This window comes from Zingiber officinale, chromosome 9A (genome assembly GCF_018446385.1).
Source record: "Zingiber officinale cultivar Zhangliang chromosome 9A, Zo_v1.1, whole genome shotgun sequence".
Lineage (NCBI taxonomy): Eukaryota > Viridiplantae > Streptophyta > Magnoliopsida > Zingiberales > Zingiberaceae > Zingiber > Zingiber officinale.
Window position 1 is genome coordinate 13512548 of NC_056002.1, and position 16744 is coordinate 13529291.

Consider the following 16744-nt stretch of genomic DNA (forward strand, 5'->3'; position numbering starts at 1 on the left):
TTTTAAGCTCTATTTATCCTCCTGAAGAACTTCCATCACCATTTATTTAGTCATCACCATCTGAAGTTGCGTTCAAACCTCCCCTCCATGCCATTTGAGCCCTCACAAGCCCAGCCTTCATTTCACGTTCATTCGCCACTGCTAAGCCCTCGCCGGTGACACTCAAAGTCCTTTCCACCACATGAACCCCCCCTCATCCTCTCCACTAGCGCTCGACTAGAGTAAATAAGCTAAAGAAGTGGAGCTCAACAATCATCTCTGTTCGTTTCTACCACTCGATGACAGAAAAAGGGCACCAGGCTCCACATGTTCAGTAAATCTCTGAACGATGAAGAGTTCACTGGATGCCATCAGGACCAGACTTAACACAACCACCACCACCTTGTCACTGCTATTTCTTGTCACTACAGTCAGCAATGGTACAGAGACGAAACCCATGACGCTTCCCCAGTCCCATACATCCCGTCGCACTGAAACTCTTCAAACCTGACCAGGCCACCATTTTGGTGGCCTAAGCTTGTGAAGGAGCTCAGCGGGCATCGAGGAATCGGAATACCTTCCAAGTCTGCCACTGCTGGTGCTGCTACTGACGACAAGGTTGAAGGCAACAACAGTGACAGCTGCTGAGGCTTCTTCGTGTGTTTTGTTGTTAGCCCAAGCAGCTTCTTCTTCAGCTTGGTGTTCCAGTAGTTCTTGATGTCGTTGTCGGTCCTTCCCGGAAAATGAGCCGCAATGATCGACCATCTGCACTTTATCAACTCGGTTTATATTTTGCTCAAAAAACAAAAGAAACCTCCAGCTGAATCATCATCACCTGCTTCCAATGGCAGCGACCAGGCCACAGATGATCCTGTCTTCATCCTCATTGAAATCTCCAAGCTTTATGTTCGGTCTCAGGTAGTTCAGCCACCTGAGCCTGCAACTCTTCCCACACCTCCTCAGACCTGTTCCACAGTCACAAAGCATTCATTCAATCGATGGATATGGAACTAATCATGAAGTAGTGCAGTACTTTCCTCACCAGCCTTCTGAGGCAGCGCGATCCAATTTCCTCCGGTGCCATGCCTCTCTATGAACTCCTTCAGTTGCTTGTCTTCCTCAGGAGACCAGGGGCCTCTCTTCACGTTGGCCTTGTCACAACAAGGAGCCCTCCCCATGCTTTGAGTTAACAATATTAGTTGCCGCAAGCAAGGAGACATTGGCACAATGCTATATAGAGAGAGAACCCTGTCTAGTTTCAATCAAGTTTATCGAACTGCTCATGTACTTTAGGAGACCCTACATCAGGTCATCTATTCACCTTCTTTTGGCTTTCTCCTCCATTGCGTGCAGTTTACTATAACAAAAAGTCCTGGCTATGGCAAGGAAGTCAGTGCTCCTGTTAGGTTGGTCTAGTCCATGATGTGCATGTACCATGCAGAGCTTTGAGTCTAAGGCCTCTGTCTAGGGTTGCCACCCCTACAGCAATAGACATTAAATAAGAAACAATTAGATGATGTATGATCTGCCAAACCTAATGCTTGATGATGTATGTGTTCTGTCAGTAGCCTAGACCTAGGCTGTGAATTCATGTTCTGATCATTTATTAATTGTTGGTCACTTTCATAAATCATAATATATCTTTACTTAGTTATCTATCACTATTGGATGATGCAACAATGTAGATGAAATGGACTTACCAATTACTTTAGCACAAAAAAAAATTTTAGTTACTTGTGAAAGGCGTCATCTGAATAGAAAGCTTCTTTGATGTAGAGGCAAAAGGAAGAAGAAAGTAGTAGACTATGATAAAGCCCTATTTGCCATGTTGTTATTGTAAGTACTCTATCGATCCGATCCACATATTTTCCAAATGAATAATACATAACATCGATAACTGCATCATCATTTTTGTGTCTACCGATTGTATGTTGTAATTACACATCTTATAAAAATGTTTACTCGATTGTCGGAGTGTGACCTTATTGAACGCGTTCCTAACTCATCCTGTTTTATGTTTTCAAACTATCTAGACTTCCATCGAGTCACTAAGAATGCCTAATTCTCGTTCCACAAACACCATTCCTCATCGGATATATAGCTAAACTAGTACATAAAATAGGAAGCTCTTCTGTTTGGTAAAACCTCTTTATTGTACAATTAAACTATCTATTTGATTCATTGCATATTTGTATCTTCCACACATTATAATTGTTTTAAAGGAAGATGACTGCCAATAAATTTTCCAGCTGCTGCTTTCCTCAGTGTTTGGTGAAGACTATTCAATATCAATAAGACATAGGAAATGACTAAGAAAGTACTCTTATAATCTCTAAAATACAATAATGAACTCTGTCCACATCATTTAATCAATCAAGAAGAGAAATACCATCAAGAGTTTTAGATCTACAGCAGGATTGTGACTGCCACCAATGATTGATACATATCTAGCCATGACTTTGTTGAGTATTAGACATCAAAGCTTGTAAAATGACCACCATGAGGACATTGATTCACAAGTTTAGGGCTCATGGAATCTTCGAAGGCACAAAATGCCAAAAAATAGTCTGATTACCATACTGTTGGTTTCCTTTGCAGTAGCATGTCTTTGGCGGTGGCAAATGGAAGGACTTCAATTTTTCGATTGAATCGGTCAAAAGTCAGGTTCAACCATCGACTGGTTCGAGGAAATCTGTGACCTTAGGTACACCTTACCATTCATTAATATGATCAATTGTTCCATAATCAATGTTTAGACTAAATGGGGATTAGAAATATATCTTAGGGAAAAAAAAGGTTAAGGTGCTTTAGATCAAACATAATTCTTATTATCCATGGTGTAGCATTGGTTTCTGGGACAAGAGAAGGCTTTGGAACCAAGGCTAGAAAACACCAAAATGGAGGAGCTACCAAACAAAGAGAAATAAAAAACCAAGCATGACAATGAAAGCTCTCTCTTGCTTGACTTGTCCTCTTCTCCCCCTTCTTCCTCTTTCTTATTTCCTCCCTTCCCTAGAAAGATAAAATGAGTCTTGTCAACCTCACTTGCACATAAACGTAGGCCTCTTTCAGTTTCAAGCTACTGTTTTGTTCCTTATTATGTTCATATCTGCTCTTCTTTATTCATGAGTTTGCTATAGGAATGGGAGTATCTGTTTTGTGTTCAGAGGGAATTCATAGAGAGCTCTTCATTTCACCATCTTTATAAATATTCATGTTGGTGTATCTACTTTTAAGAGGGACCGCAATGCAGGGTTTACAAAATCCTAGAAGGTTGTTTGGTTGAGGGTCATCCGTGATAATCTTGGTTATTCATCCAAGGTTATCAATGATAATTGATCCGGTAGTAAAAACAGGGGACCCCGCCCTGTGGAGTCAACGCCACGTGGGAGGCACAGTGGCAGTTGTCCATCCGGAGAAGGCCGGGTCCAACCGGACGGCCGGAGAGGGCCGGGTCCGACCGGACGGCCGGCCGGCCGAGGGAATCGAACGCCCGGGGAGGGATGGGTCCAATCGGCTTGCCGACCGGACGATATTCGGCTGATGGTTAAAGGCGCCCTGTCGAAATCAGGGTTCCGGCGCTGTGGAAAAGGTCGTTGGGCCGAGCGGACCTCACGCTCGGCCAAAGCCATAAGGTAACACTGCTAATAGTCCCCATAAAGCACGTGATGGAGGATCTCCCCAAGTAAACCACCGCATATGTCCGGCCGGATATTGAGGGAGCTGCCCGCCCGGAGGCCAGATTCGGAGCAAAGGGGAAAAGGACAAGGAACGTCTTTTTCTGACAGCAGGTATGTTTCACGTGTGGGCCATGCTCCAAATCTTGTGACAGGGGATTCCGCTGTCCCATCGAGGACATGCTGGGACTGTAGCAGTATGGGTCAGGTAAGCTCACTGACAAGTCCTTACTGGGGTATGGGTCATGGACACGTGTACACCTCGGTAGGTGTACACTCACTTCTTCGCTGCCCTATATAAAGGCCTCCTTCCTTCACCGGAGGTACGCATTCTGATTTTTCGAGAGCCACTTGCCACTGCTTGCTTGCCTGACTTGAGCGTCGGAGGGTCGCCGCCGGGAACCCCTTCCCGGCCCGACTTCTGTGCAGGTTCGCCGGAGCTTTGTGCCGCCAGTCGAAGATCCACGCCAGCAGCCGGAAGCGCCACGTGCCCAGCGTCCGTCGATTCGACATTCGGACAGGATCAAATTGGCGCAGTCTGTGGGAACGTTCCTGTATCCGAGCGGAAACAATGGACGAAGTTGGACGACAACACATGGTGACGCTTTCGAACGAGGAACTCGACGCTCTGATCGAGATAAGGGCCGCCAAGCTTGCGGAGCAAAAAAGGCCCGCCGCGGCCGGGCAAAGAAGCAACGTCGGCGTCGGCGGTCGGCGAAGCACCGCCCGACCACCGTTGCATTTCATCGAGCCCTATTCCGCACCCCGAGCCGTACCAGCTCATAGAGATAGGGATCTTCTTCGGATGAGATGCCTAGGCGAGACAACGAAAAGGAAAGCCCGAGCGGACGCATCTCCGAGCGGATCAATCGCCAATTTTCGGAGGCTATTCTGCAAGTCCCTCCGCCCAAGCACTACGTGCCTCCGACGATCGGCGAGTACAATGGGACAACCGACCGGATGATCATCGGTAAGTTCGATAACACAACCACTCTCCATCAATACACAGATGGAGTAAGCCGAGTTTTTCTTACCACTCTCTTGGGATCACCAAGGTGGTTCCGGAGGCTGCCGGACGGATCCATCACGAGCTTCAAGGACTTCCGAACGGCCTTCCTCCATCATTTTGCAAGCAGTCGGCGCTATCAAAAAACGAGCGTGAGCCTGTTCGCCATCAAGCAAGAAGCCCGTGAATCGCTTCGAGCTTATATCCAGCGGTTCAACCAAGTGGCGATGGACATTCCAACGGCCACCTCGGAAACCATGATGAATGCCTTCACACAAGGCCTAGTGGATGGGGATTTCTTCCGATCGCTCATCTGAAAGCCGCCCCGAGACTATGATCACATGCTACACCGGGCGAACGAATACATCAACGTGGAAGAGGCACAAGCGGCTAGGAAAAAAGAAACTCCAACCGAGAGGGCTCCTTCGGCCGAGCGGAAACCACACGCCACACATCAGCCGCCCAGAGGACCAAGGGCCGAAGCAATCCGATCCCCCCATGCCAAGCCCCACGTGCAAGAGGTAGCCACCGCCCGGCCCAAGCCAAAGAAGAAATGGACCCCGATGTTCTGCTCCTTCCACCGAACGGATACGCACAACACAAGGGATTGCCGAAGTCTTCCCTTCGTGACTCATCCCGTGCCCCGGAATGCCGGACGACAGTCTCCCTCAGTCGATAGGCGACAGAGAACTAATGAAGCCAATCGGACGCGAGCTGGTATGCGACAGTCACAAACTCCCGATCGGCGTCGCTCTCCAAGGCAGGGGAATCGCCGAGCGTCCAGAGAATGGTCTCGACCGGCCGCTCGGGAAGAGGAAAATAGAAGCAATACTTCCCGAGGCGAGATCAATGTTATTACTGGCGGGCCGACCGGAGGAGACTCCAATCGAGCCAGAAAGGCGAGCGTCCGGCAGCTCCAGATTCATGCGGTCGGCTGTAGCCGAGAACGAGCAGAAGGACCCGAAATTAGTTTCAGGCCCAGGGACTTGGAAGGAGTTGAAGTACCCCACGACGATGCTCTGCTCATCAAAGCGGTAATAGCAAATTACACTATTCACCGTGTATTTGTTGGCACAGGGAGCTCAGTCAACATCATATTCAAGAAGGCGTTCGATCAGCTGCAAATTGATCAAGCCGACCTGTTGCCCATGACAACCCCGCTCTACGGGTTTACGGGTAACGAAGTTCAGCCGGTCGGACAGATCCGGCTGGCTACCTCGCTGGGAGAAGAGCCGCTCAGGAGGACAAGGACAACAAACTTCGTGGTGGTCGACTCTCCTTCGTCCTGCAATGTTATTTTGGGACGACCGGCTCTCAGCAAATTTCGAGCGGTCGTCTCAACCTTCCATCATAAGATCAAGTTCCCCGTGGAGGACAAAGTGGGAGAAGTACGGGGAGATCAAATAGCAGCTCGGCGATGCTACATCGAGATGGTCCGAGCAGAGGCCAATTCCGCTCGGAAGGCGCCCCGGATAGAGGTAAACACCATCACCGAAAAGCCACCCTCTTTAATTTATGAAGAAAAAGAGGAAGTGCAGATTCACCCAACCCGATCGGAGGCCACAACCTTCATAGCGTCCGATCTGGAGGAGAAGCAGAAAGAAGAACTGATCCAATGCCTCCGAAGAAATCATGATGTCTTCGTCTGGTCGACACATGAGCTGCCTGGAATTTTGCCGAGCATAGCGCAGCACGAGCTACATGTCCGACAGGACGCACGGCCAGTAAAGCAAAGAAAAAGGGACTTCAGCGCCGAGCAGAATTCCATCATCCGAGCGGAGGTGGAAAAACTTCTGGAGGCCGGCCATATACGCGAGGTGCAGTTCCCGAGCTGGTTGGCTAACGTAGTATTAGTCTCCAAGCCAGGCAACAAGTGGAGAGTGTGCATAGATTTTCGGGATCTCAACAAAGTTTGCCCGCCAGATAGATCAGCTGGTGGACTCTACGGCCGGCTGCGAATTAATTTGTATGCTCGACGCCTACCAGGGCTATCACCAAGTGCCGCTCGCCCGTGAAGATCAAGAAAAAGTCAGCTTCGTGACGGCCGACGACACTTATTGCTATAATGTGATGTCGTTCGGATTGAAGAATGCGGGGGCCACATATCAGCGCTTGATGAATAAAGTATTCAGAGAGCAGATCGGGCGGAATCTAGAAGTTTATGTGGACGACATTCTCATTAAGTCCGTCCGAGCGGCCGATCTCTTCAAGGATATGGAAGAAACCTTCCGAACGCTGCGCAAATATGGAGTCAAGCTAAATCCCCAGAAGTGCCTGTTCGGAGCAAAAGGAGGGCGCTTTCTGGGGTACATAGTGACCGATCGGGGAATCGAAGCAAATCCCAGCAAGGTGAAAGCTCTACAAGATATGCCGCCTCCAAGAAATACAAGGGAAGTGCAGCGTTTGACCGGTCAGATAACCGCTCTGTCCAGGTTCATCTCCAAAACCGCCGACCGGAGCCTTCCGTTTTTCAAGATCTTGCGCAAGGCTACAAAATTTCACTGGGACGAAGAATGCGACCGGGCGTTCGAAGATTTGAAGGCATATCTGAACTCTCTCCCGGTATTAGCCAAGCCGACTGCGGGTGAGTCACTTCATATGTACTTGTCTTCAACCGAGCATGCAATCGGCTCAGCTTTAGTGAGGTCGAGCGGAGAAGAGCCTGTGTATTTCCTTAGTCACATTTTAAAAGATGCTGAATCTCGCTACACTGGGCTCGAGAAGCTGGCTTTCGCTCTGGTCCTTGCCGCTCGGCGCCTTCGTCCATACTTCCTGGCGCATGCGATCATTGTCAAAACCAATAGCCCGCTCGGACGTGTTCTACTAAATCAGAGGCATCCGGACGGCTCATCAAATGGACGACGGAGTTGAGTGAATTTGATATCCAATACCAGCCCCGCTCGACGATCAAAGCGCAATCCTTGGCCGATTTTGTGACGCCGGAGCCGGAAGCTATGTGGAGAATATATGTGGATGGGTCGTCCACTCGGCTCGGAAGTGGGATTGGAATATTGTTACTCTCCCCTCAAGAAGAGAAGATGCACTTATCCGTCCGGCTGGATTATAAAGCTACCAACAATGAAGCAGAGTATGAGGCCCTCATAGCTGGCTTGCAGGCAGCTCGGCATGTGGGAGCCGGTCGGGTAACACTTCACTCGGATTCGCAGTTGGCCGCTCAGCAGCTCTCTGGTACCTTCGAAATCAATAGTGCTCGGCTCAAGCTCTACGCTGAAGCCTTCGAGAAGCTCAAAGCTGATTTTAGAGAAGTTATTGTCCAGAAGATACCCAGAGCAGAAAATCAAGCAGCCGATGAGTTAGCCAAACTCGCGAGCTCAATAACGCCGGTCGCCATTCAGCAATCAATTGAAAAAGTACTGTTGGTGGCGCACGTTGACCGGATGGAAGGCCTCACATTTCCAAGCGACTGGCGGACACCCATCATAGAGTTCTTCCGCTCGGGAGCCACGCCGTCCGACCGGAACGAAGCCCAGCTGTTAAGAAGGAGGGCCGGTCGGTTCACACTCATCGGCGATCAGCTTTATAAAAAGGCTTTCTCTCGCCCGCTGTTGAAATGCGTGAGCTCGGAAGACTCGGCTTACATCCTCCAAGAGGTACATCAAGGATCGTGCGGAGGACATTCGGGCGGACGATCACTAGCTAAGAAGATCTTGCTAGCCGGATACTTTTGGCCGACCTTACAAGCAGACGCCGCTCGGACAGTATCTACGTGCCTTTCGTGCCAGAACTACCATAACTTCTCCCACCGACCGGCCGAGGAAATGAAGGCATCAACCGTTTCATGTCCGTTCGATCAATGGGGAATGGATATTGTCGGTCCATTTCCGATGGCAACTGGGCAGAGGAAATTTTTGCTAGTGGCGGTCGATTATTTTTCCAAGTGGGTGGAGGCCGAGCCGCTGGCGAAGATCACTGAACAGATGGTCAAAAAATTCATCTGGCAACACATCATCTGTCGGTTTGGCATCCCTCGCCGATTGGTTTCCGACAATGGGCGGCAATTCACAGGGAAGGTGTTAGAGGATTGGTGCAAAAGCTACGGCATCGAGCAACACTTCACGTCCGTGGCTTATCCCCAAAGCAACGGTCAAGCCGAAGTAGCCAATCGGGAAATTCTTCGTATTCTGCGCGCTCGGCTTGACCATTTGGGAGGAAATTGGCCGGATGAAGTGCCGGGCGTCTTATGGGCCATCCAAACGACTCCGAAGGAAGGGACGGGCGTCACACCGTTCCATTTGGTGTATGGCGGCGAGGCGGTTATTCCGGTTGAAGTCGGCGTCGAGTTCGTCCGAATCCAGAGCTATGATGAGGACAACGCCGAACGAAGGAACATGGAGCTGGATTTGGTCGACGAGGAGCGAGCCAAGGCGTCCGTTCGGCTAATGGCGTACCGGCAGCGGATGAAGCAAAATTACAACCGTCGTGTAATCCCCAGGTCATTCCAGGTCGGCGATCTTGTCTGGAAGAAAGTCAAGCCGGTCAGCGACGTCGGCAAACTGGAGGCACCGTGGGCAGGCCCCTTCAAGGTTATTGAAAAGCTCCGCTCGGGAGCCTATTATTTGCAGGATGAAGACGGGCGACAGCTGGATCGACCGTGGAGTGCGAATCATCTCCAGCCTTATCGAGCGGGGTGAAAGGTGCACGAATGTAAATCATTTTTGTATATGTTAGTCGCCCGTGTCCTTGTAATGCAGGAAGCAAAATTAATTCAAAGGATGGCCAAGGGGTTATGCCGATCGGCAGTGTCGAAGTTAGCCGTAAAGACCGTCGAGCTCCGACGTTAAATATCGAGAGACGAGCCGACGTCTATAAACGTCTGAGCGGAAGACCGTCGAGCTCCGACGTTAAATATCGAGAGATGAACCGGCGTCTATAAACCCTCCGAGCGGAAGACCGTCGAGCTCCGACGTTAAATATCGAGAGACGAGCCGGCGTCTATAAACGTCCGAGCGGAAGACCGTCAAGCTCTGACGTTAAATATCGAGAGACGAATCGGCGTCTATAAACCCTCCGAGCGGAAGACCGTCGAGCTCCGACGTTAAATATCGAGAGACGAGCCGGCGCCTATAAATCGTTCGAGCGGAAGACCGTCGAGCTCCGACGTTAAATATCGAGAGACGAGCCGGCGTCTATAAATCATCCGAGCGGAAGACCGTCGAGCTCCGACGTTAAATATCGAGAGACGAGCCGGCGTCTATAAACGTCCGAGCGGAAGACCGTCGAGCTCCGACGTTAAATATCGAGAGACGAGCCGGCGTCTATAAATAAGCCGGAAGACCGCCGAGCTCCGGCGTTAAATATCGAGAGACGAGCCGGCGTCTATAAACGGTCCGGGCGGAAGACCGCCGAGCTCCGGCGTTAAATATCGACGAACCAGCGTCTATAAACCCTCCGAAGCGGAAGACCGTCGAGCTCCGACGCGTTAAATATCGAGACGAGCGGCTTATAAACGTCCGAAGCGGAAGACCGTCCGAGCCGACGTTAAATATCGAGACGAACCGGCGTCTATAAACCCTCCGAGCGGAAGACCGCCGAGCTCCGACGTTAAATATCGAGACGAGCGGCGTCTATAAATCGCCGAAGCGGAAGACCGTCGAGCTCCGACGTTAAATATCGAGAGACGAGCCGTCATCTATAAACCGTCGGAAGACCGCCGAGCTCCGGCGTTAAATATCGAGAGCCGCGCCGTCATAAACCGTCCGGCGGAAGACCGTCGAGCTCCGACGTTAAATATCGAGAGACGAACCGGCATCTATAAACCCTCCGAGCGGAAGACCGTCCGAGCCAACGTTAAATAGAGACGAGCGGCGTCTATAAACGTCCGAAGCGGAAGACCGTCGAGCTCCGGCGTTAAATATCGAGAGCGAACCGGCGTCTATAAACCCTCCGAGCGGAAGACCGTCGATCTCCGACGTTAAATATCAGAGACGAGCGGCGTCTATAAATCGTCCGGGCGGAAGACCGCCGAGCTCCGACGTTAAATATCGAGAGCGAGCCGGTTATAAACGTCCGAGCGGAAGACCGCCGAGCTCCGGCGTTAAATATCGAGAGACGAGCGGGCGTCTAAAGCGTCCGAGCGGAAGACCGTCGAGCTCGGCGTTAAATATTGAGAGACGAGCGGGCTATAAACCTCCGGCGGAAGACCGTCGATCTCGGCGTTAAATATCGAGACAAGCCGGCGTCTATAAATCGTCCGAAGCGGAAGACCGCCGAGCTCCGGCGTTAAATATTGAGAGACGAGCTGTCTATAAATCATCCGGCGGAAGACCGCCGAGCTCCGACGTTAAATATCGAGAGACGCGCGCCTATAAACGTCCAAGCGGAAGACCGCCGAGCTCCGACGTTAAATATCGAGAGGCGAGCGGGCGTCTATCCGTCCGAGCGGAAGACCGCCGAGCTCCGGCGTTAAATATCGAGAGACGAGCCGGCATCTATAGCGGAAGACCGTCGAGCTCCGACGTTAAATATCGAGAGACGAGCCGGCGTCTATAAACGTCCGAGCGGAAGACCGTCGAGCTCCGACGTTAAATATCGAGAGACGAACCGGCATCTATAAACCCTCCGAGCGGAAGACCGTCGAGCTCCGACGTTAAATATCGAGAGACGAGCCGGCGTCTATAAACGTCCGAGCGGAAGACCGTCGAGCTCCGACGTTAAATATCGAGAGACGAACCGGCGTCTATAAACCCTCCGAGCGGAAGACCGTCGATCTCCGACGTTAAATATCGAGAGACGAGCCGGCGTCTATAAATCGTCCGAGCGGAAGACCGTCGAGCTCCGACGTTAAATATCGAGAGACGAGCCGGCGTCTATAAATCATCCGAGCGGAAGACCGTCGGGCCCCGACGTTAAATAGCGGGAGACGAGCCGGCGTCTATAAACCTCCGAGCGGAAGACCGTCGAGCTCCGACGTTAAATATCGAGAGACGAGCCGACGTCTATAAACCTCCGAGCGGAAGACCGTCGAGCTCCGACGTTAAATATCGAGAGACGAACCAGCGTCTATAAACGTCCGAGCGGAAGACCGTCGAGCTCCGACGTTAAATATCGAGAGACGAACCGGCGTCTATAAACGTCCGAGCGGAAGACCGTCGAGCTTTGACGTTAAATATCGAGAGACGAGCCGGCGTCTATAAACGTCCGAGCGGAAGACCGTCGAGCTTCGACGTTAAATATCGAGAGACGAGCCGGCGTCTATAAACGTCCGAGCGGAAGACCGTCGAGCTCCGACGTTAAATATCGAGAGACGAGCCGGCGTCTATAAATATTCCGAGGGAAAAAAAAAGAAAAGAAAAGAAAAGACTGCAAGTGTCCGAGAAGTTCGCCGCCAATATCGTTCGACCGACTCTACGTTTCACTCGGCTCAGGGCCCAAAGGTTCTTGTCGGCTTATAGCGAGCGATCCTTGCTAGCAAAACGGAATGTTACGCGTCCGAAATATTTGCCCGAGCGGAAGGGCATCGCCAAGTACTTCGCAAAAATGCCTTTCGAATGCAAGAGGTGTGATAATAGGCGGGCGGGCAACACACATATTAATTAGAGTACGTGAAAGGAAGGCATTGCATTAAAAATAAAATCTCAGGCCGGGCGGCCTAAGTACAAAAAGGATCACATTTAGCCGAGTGGCCAAATTACAAAAATTACTCGATATAATCGTAAAGGGTCTTGGGGATGGTATATAGGAGCGCCACCTGATCGCCGGCCGGAATATTGGTGGACTCCGGGAGAAGGCCCTTCGACTTCAGATAGGTCATAGTGGCAGTCATGGCCAAGTCGAAGGCTGTGTACATCCGCTCGCAGATTTTCTCCGAGAATTCAGGCGATCGGATGTAGCTCTATCGTAGAGAAGCGACTCGGCTCGGCTCGGCATCCTGATATTCTTTGAAAGCCGCCTGGGAGCCAGTGAGTGCCTCGTTCAGATTCTTAAGATTTTCCGCGTCGGCCGAGCGGCCCGCCTTCTCCCTGTCGAGTTGCTCTGTCAACTCCTTTATCTTCAGCTCCAGGCCCCGAGCCTCAACGTTCTTCTTCTCCAGATCGGAGATAGCTGTATTCTTCCGAGTGGTGGCCAGAGTTAATTTTGTGTCGAGCGACTTAACTTGTCGCTCGGACTCGGCCAAATGATGAGCCTGGTTGGCTGTCTTTTTCTGTTCGGCCGCCAGCAGAGTTTGAGCTTTCTTCAACTCCTTCTGCAGCTCGGAGTAAGACGGTCCTTGAGATCCGGACGGACCAACCGCTGCCTTCAGTTGTCGCAGCTCTTCATCCACCAAGGCCAAGCGGTTAGAAACCACAATTTCCTCCACCCATCTCTGGCAAAAGAAAATTATAGTTATTAGCGGCCGATCGGAAAGAATGAACACCAAAGTTGGTAGATTACAAACTTACCCCCATGGCCTGCTGCATATGGCTGTTAGCCAAATTTCCGAGGGGTATCATCGCAGTGCGGGCCCGAGCATCGGCCCACATCTCAGCTAAGGGCCCTTTCAAGGTGATGGTGTGCTCGGGCGCAGATGGACGGTCGGCTTCTGGAATCAGCTCTTCAGTCGGGAGATGAAGAGTGACCCGAATCGTGCGGCCATGACCGGGGGTCGTCCGACCGGCGGTCGGAAGGGGATCAGAAGCCGGCGTAGAAAACTGGGAATGAATGGTCGAGCGCTGGACTGAATGGCGAGCGGGCGGAAGGGTACTGATTGGAATAGCCTCCACTGGAGCAGCTGGCTCGTCCCAATCCGAAGGCGTCCGGTCGGACGAGATGGTTTCGGTCACTGGCGCCTTGCCCCGAGCAGTTGCAGTGACCCGCTCGGAGGGTTAGACCGCGGAGGTTGCCGACCGCACGGGGGTCTCCACTCGACGCCTCTTTTGTAAGGGCTGCTCCTCCTCCCGAGCGGAACCTTCCTCGGGGGCAGTTGGTTCTCCAGGAGGAGTGGCTCCGCTGGCCACGTTCTGCTGAGAAGCGGGAGCGGTCGACTCAGCCTGAGTCCCGCTCTCTCCTTCGTGGGATCCGACCGGCTGGATACCCAAAGCTTCCGTTTCTCGGGACGCCGCGGCTTCCAGAGCGGCCGCCTTTCTCTTCAAAACACCGCCCATGACCGAATCCATAACGATGTCCGCTGCAAAGAAAGGAAAAGAAATCAGTTAGCAATCAAAGCAAATGCCCAACCAAAGTTCTTACCGAAGCCGGCCGGAAGAGGGGTCCGTATAGGACTCAGCCCGAAGATGTACATCACTCCCTTGTGGAGAAGTTTGTTGATGTCAAGTCTCAGACCGGCTAGTATATTTGCAGCGTGGAGGTAGTCCGGTCGGGTCTTGAACTTCTTCAACTCGGGAGTGGGGGGCAGACTGACCTGCCACTGGGTCGGGAAGTTTGCCTGACTGGGCATACGGATGTAGAAAAAATAATCCTTCAAATGTTTATTGGAAGTAGGAAGTTTGTTGAAAAAGACCAAGCCGGGCCGAGCTTGAAACATGAAGGTGCCCGGCTCGGCTTGCTTGGGGTAATAGAAATAGAAGAAGACCTCCGGTTGGAGGGGGATGTTGTGAATCTTAAACAAAACGACAACACCGCAGAGGAGACGGAAGGTATTGGGTACTAAACTGCCGAGCGGCACGCCGAAAAAGTTACAGACATCTATGATGAAAGGGTGTACAGGAAAACGAAGACCAGCGGTAAACTGGTCTCGGAAGACACAGAAAGCTCCGCGCGGCGGCCTGTGAGGCCGAGCGGAAGGACCAGCTAAGCGAATTTCGAAATCCTCTGGGATTTCGAAATTGTCGGCCAAAATATCGAAGTCCCGCTGTTCGAATCGGGACTGCATGGTGGTGTACCATGGGCCGAGCGACTGATCTTCGGGATTGGAAGAGCTAGCCATGGGCCGATCGGGAGGAGTCAAAAGGCAAAAAGGCAGGAGAAAAATAACAGCGAACGAAAGGAAGTTTCAAGGATCGAAACTGAGAAAGAAATGCGGAGGAAACACCTGAAAAGAGGAAGGAAAGATGTAAAACCTTGTTGCGGGGAAAGGGATCAAGGAAAAGGCGCCGGAAAGCGTCGGAGAGCAGAAACAGGATCGCCGGAGCTCCGAAGCGCAGGAGGCAATGGTCGAAATCGCGGAGGCAGGCGAGGAAGAGAAGGAAACGAAGAATTTATAGGGTGAAGGCCGGGCGGCCTCCACCGTTGGATCCAGGTCACGGGAATCAAAGCATGCATCGAGCCGTCCATTTCGAATTGCGTCGATCACATCAAAACACCACACCACCGCCGCCGTACTTCGATGGCAGTGCTCCACGTGGCATTCAATCATTCGGAGCATTTAATGAAAGCATGCTCAACCTTAATGTCGAAGATTGACGCAAAACACGAGGAGATCCGGTGAATGCCATTGTTGATTCACTCAAGGCTACCTCTATGGTTGGTCGAGCGGAGGATACCAACACGAAGGAGCCGCTCGTCCAGATTCTTAGTCCAGTCAGTCGGACTATTCGCCTTCTTCGACTAGACTTGAAGGGGAGGTAAGTGATCCGGTAGTAAAAACAGGGGACCCCGCCCTGTGGAGTCAACGCCACGTGGGAGGCACAGTGGCAGTTGTCCATCCGGAGAAGGCCGGGTCCAACCGGACGGCCGGAGAGGGCCGGGTCTGACCGGACGGCCGGCCGACCGGCCGGCCGAGGGAATCGAACGCCCGGGGAGGGATGGGTCCGATCGGCTTGCCGACCGGATGATATTCGGCTGATGGTTAAAGGCGCCCTGTCGAAATCAGGGTTCCGGCGCTGTGGAAAAGGTCGTTGGGCCGAGCGGACCTCACGCTCGGCCAAAGCCATAAGGTAACACTGCTAATAGTCCCCATAAAGCACGTGATGGAGGATCTCCCCAAGTAAACCACCGCATATGTCCGGCCGGATGTTGAGGGAGCTGTCCGCCCGGAGGCCAGATTCGGAGCAAAGGGGAAAAGGACAAGGAACGTCTTTTTCTGACAGCAGGTATGTCTCACGTGTGGGCCATGCTCCAAATCTTGTGACAGGGGATTCCGCTGTCCCATCGAGGACATGCTGGGACTGTAGCAGTATGGGTCAGGTAAGCTCACTGACAAGTCCTTACTGGGGTATGGGCCATGGACACGTGTACACCTCGGTAGGTGTACACTCACTTCTTCGCTGCCCTATATAAAGGCCTCCTTCCTTCACCGGAGGTACGCATTCTGATTTTTCGAGAGCCACTTGCCACTGCTTGCTTGCCTGACTTGAGCGTCGGAGGGTCGCCGCCGGGAACCCCTTCCCGGCCCGACTTCTATGCAGGTTCGCCGGAGCTTTGTGCCGCCAGTCGAAGATCCACGCCAGCAGCCGGAAGCGCCACGTGCCCAGCGTCCGTCGATTCGGCATTCGGACGGGATCAATAATCATGTTTGGTTTAGAGAATCAACTATTCTCAAGTAATCATATATGCCTGCCAGCATAAACAAACATCATCAATTTGGGAATGAAGTCCGGAATGAGATTACCTTCAATTTTGGAGGTTTTTATCTATTCTTGAGGTTATTGAGAATCAGCGCACCCATTCGCATTGCTTCATGAGGACTCGTTGGGGCCGCACTAAAGACTCTCTAGGGAGGGAGGACTCGTCGGGGCCGGATCGTCGGGGCTGGATTCACCAGGGTCAGAGGTGGCAGCAGGCGGATCACCTCCGGCTCGACTAGCCTGTGAAAGTTATCCCGTGGTCGTTGTCCTAGCGAGAAGCTCACACACGCCCTCGTCGAAGGTAGTCGTCGGAGGCCGGAGGTCGTAGCAGGCGGCTCATCTCCAGCTCGATGAGCCTCCGACTAGCTGTGCCCGTCGTCACCATTCCAACGAGAAGCTCACACACGCCGGCCGCCGAATGCAGTCGTCGAAGGCCGGAGGTGGCAGCGGCTCGCCGGCGTCTCATTGGGTCGGAGGTGGCAGGCGACTCTTCAAGCCAGAGGTAGCAACGACTTGGCAGGCGACGATTTTGCTAGTGGCGTGCGTGAGAGACGATCACATTTTTTTTAATTAGATTTTGTTTAACTTAGGTTTTTAATAAAACTTTAATTAATTGAGTC

The 16744-nt window shown here is 51.9% G+C and overlaps 1 protein-coding gene across 1 annotated transcript; it reads right to left on the bottom strand.

Moving 5' to 3' along the window:
- Nucleotides 1–239: 239 nt before the first annotated feature.
- On the bottom strand, nucleotides 240–1222 carry LOC122020658 (transcription factor RAX2-like). Its single transcript, XM_042578666.1, has 3 exons — nucleotides 1022–1222; nucleotides 815–944; nucleotides 240–744 (listed from the first exon to the last, which is right to left on the bottom strand). The coding sequence occupies exons 1-3, from the start codon at nucleotides 1197–1199 to the stop codon at nucleotides 411–413; spliced, it is 642 nt and encodes a 213-aa protein (XP_042434600.1). The 5' UTR covers nucleotides 1200–1222; the 3' UTR covers nucleotides 240–410.
- Between the last annotated feature and the right edge of the window lie 15522 nt (nucleotides 1223–16744).

What these genes read in the sequence shown, in the direction of transcription:
- LOC122020658 (XM_042578666.1), bottom strand. Translation starts at nt 1,199, where the DNA reads ATGTCTCCTTGCTTGCGGCAACTAATATTGTTAACTCAAAGCATGGGG. An exon ending in CGCGCTGCCTCAGAAGGCTG is followed by an intron (nt 945 to 1,021) that starts GTGAGGAAAGTA and finishes ACTGTGGAACAG; the next exon opens with GTCTGAGGAGGTGTGGGAAG. An exon ending in GTCGCTGCCATTGGAAGCAG is followed by an intron (nt 745 to 814) that starts GTGATGATGATT and finishes GATAAAGTGCAG; the next exon opens with ATGGTCGATCATTGCGGCTC.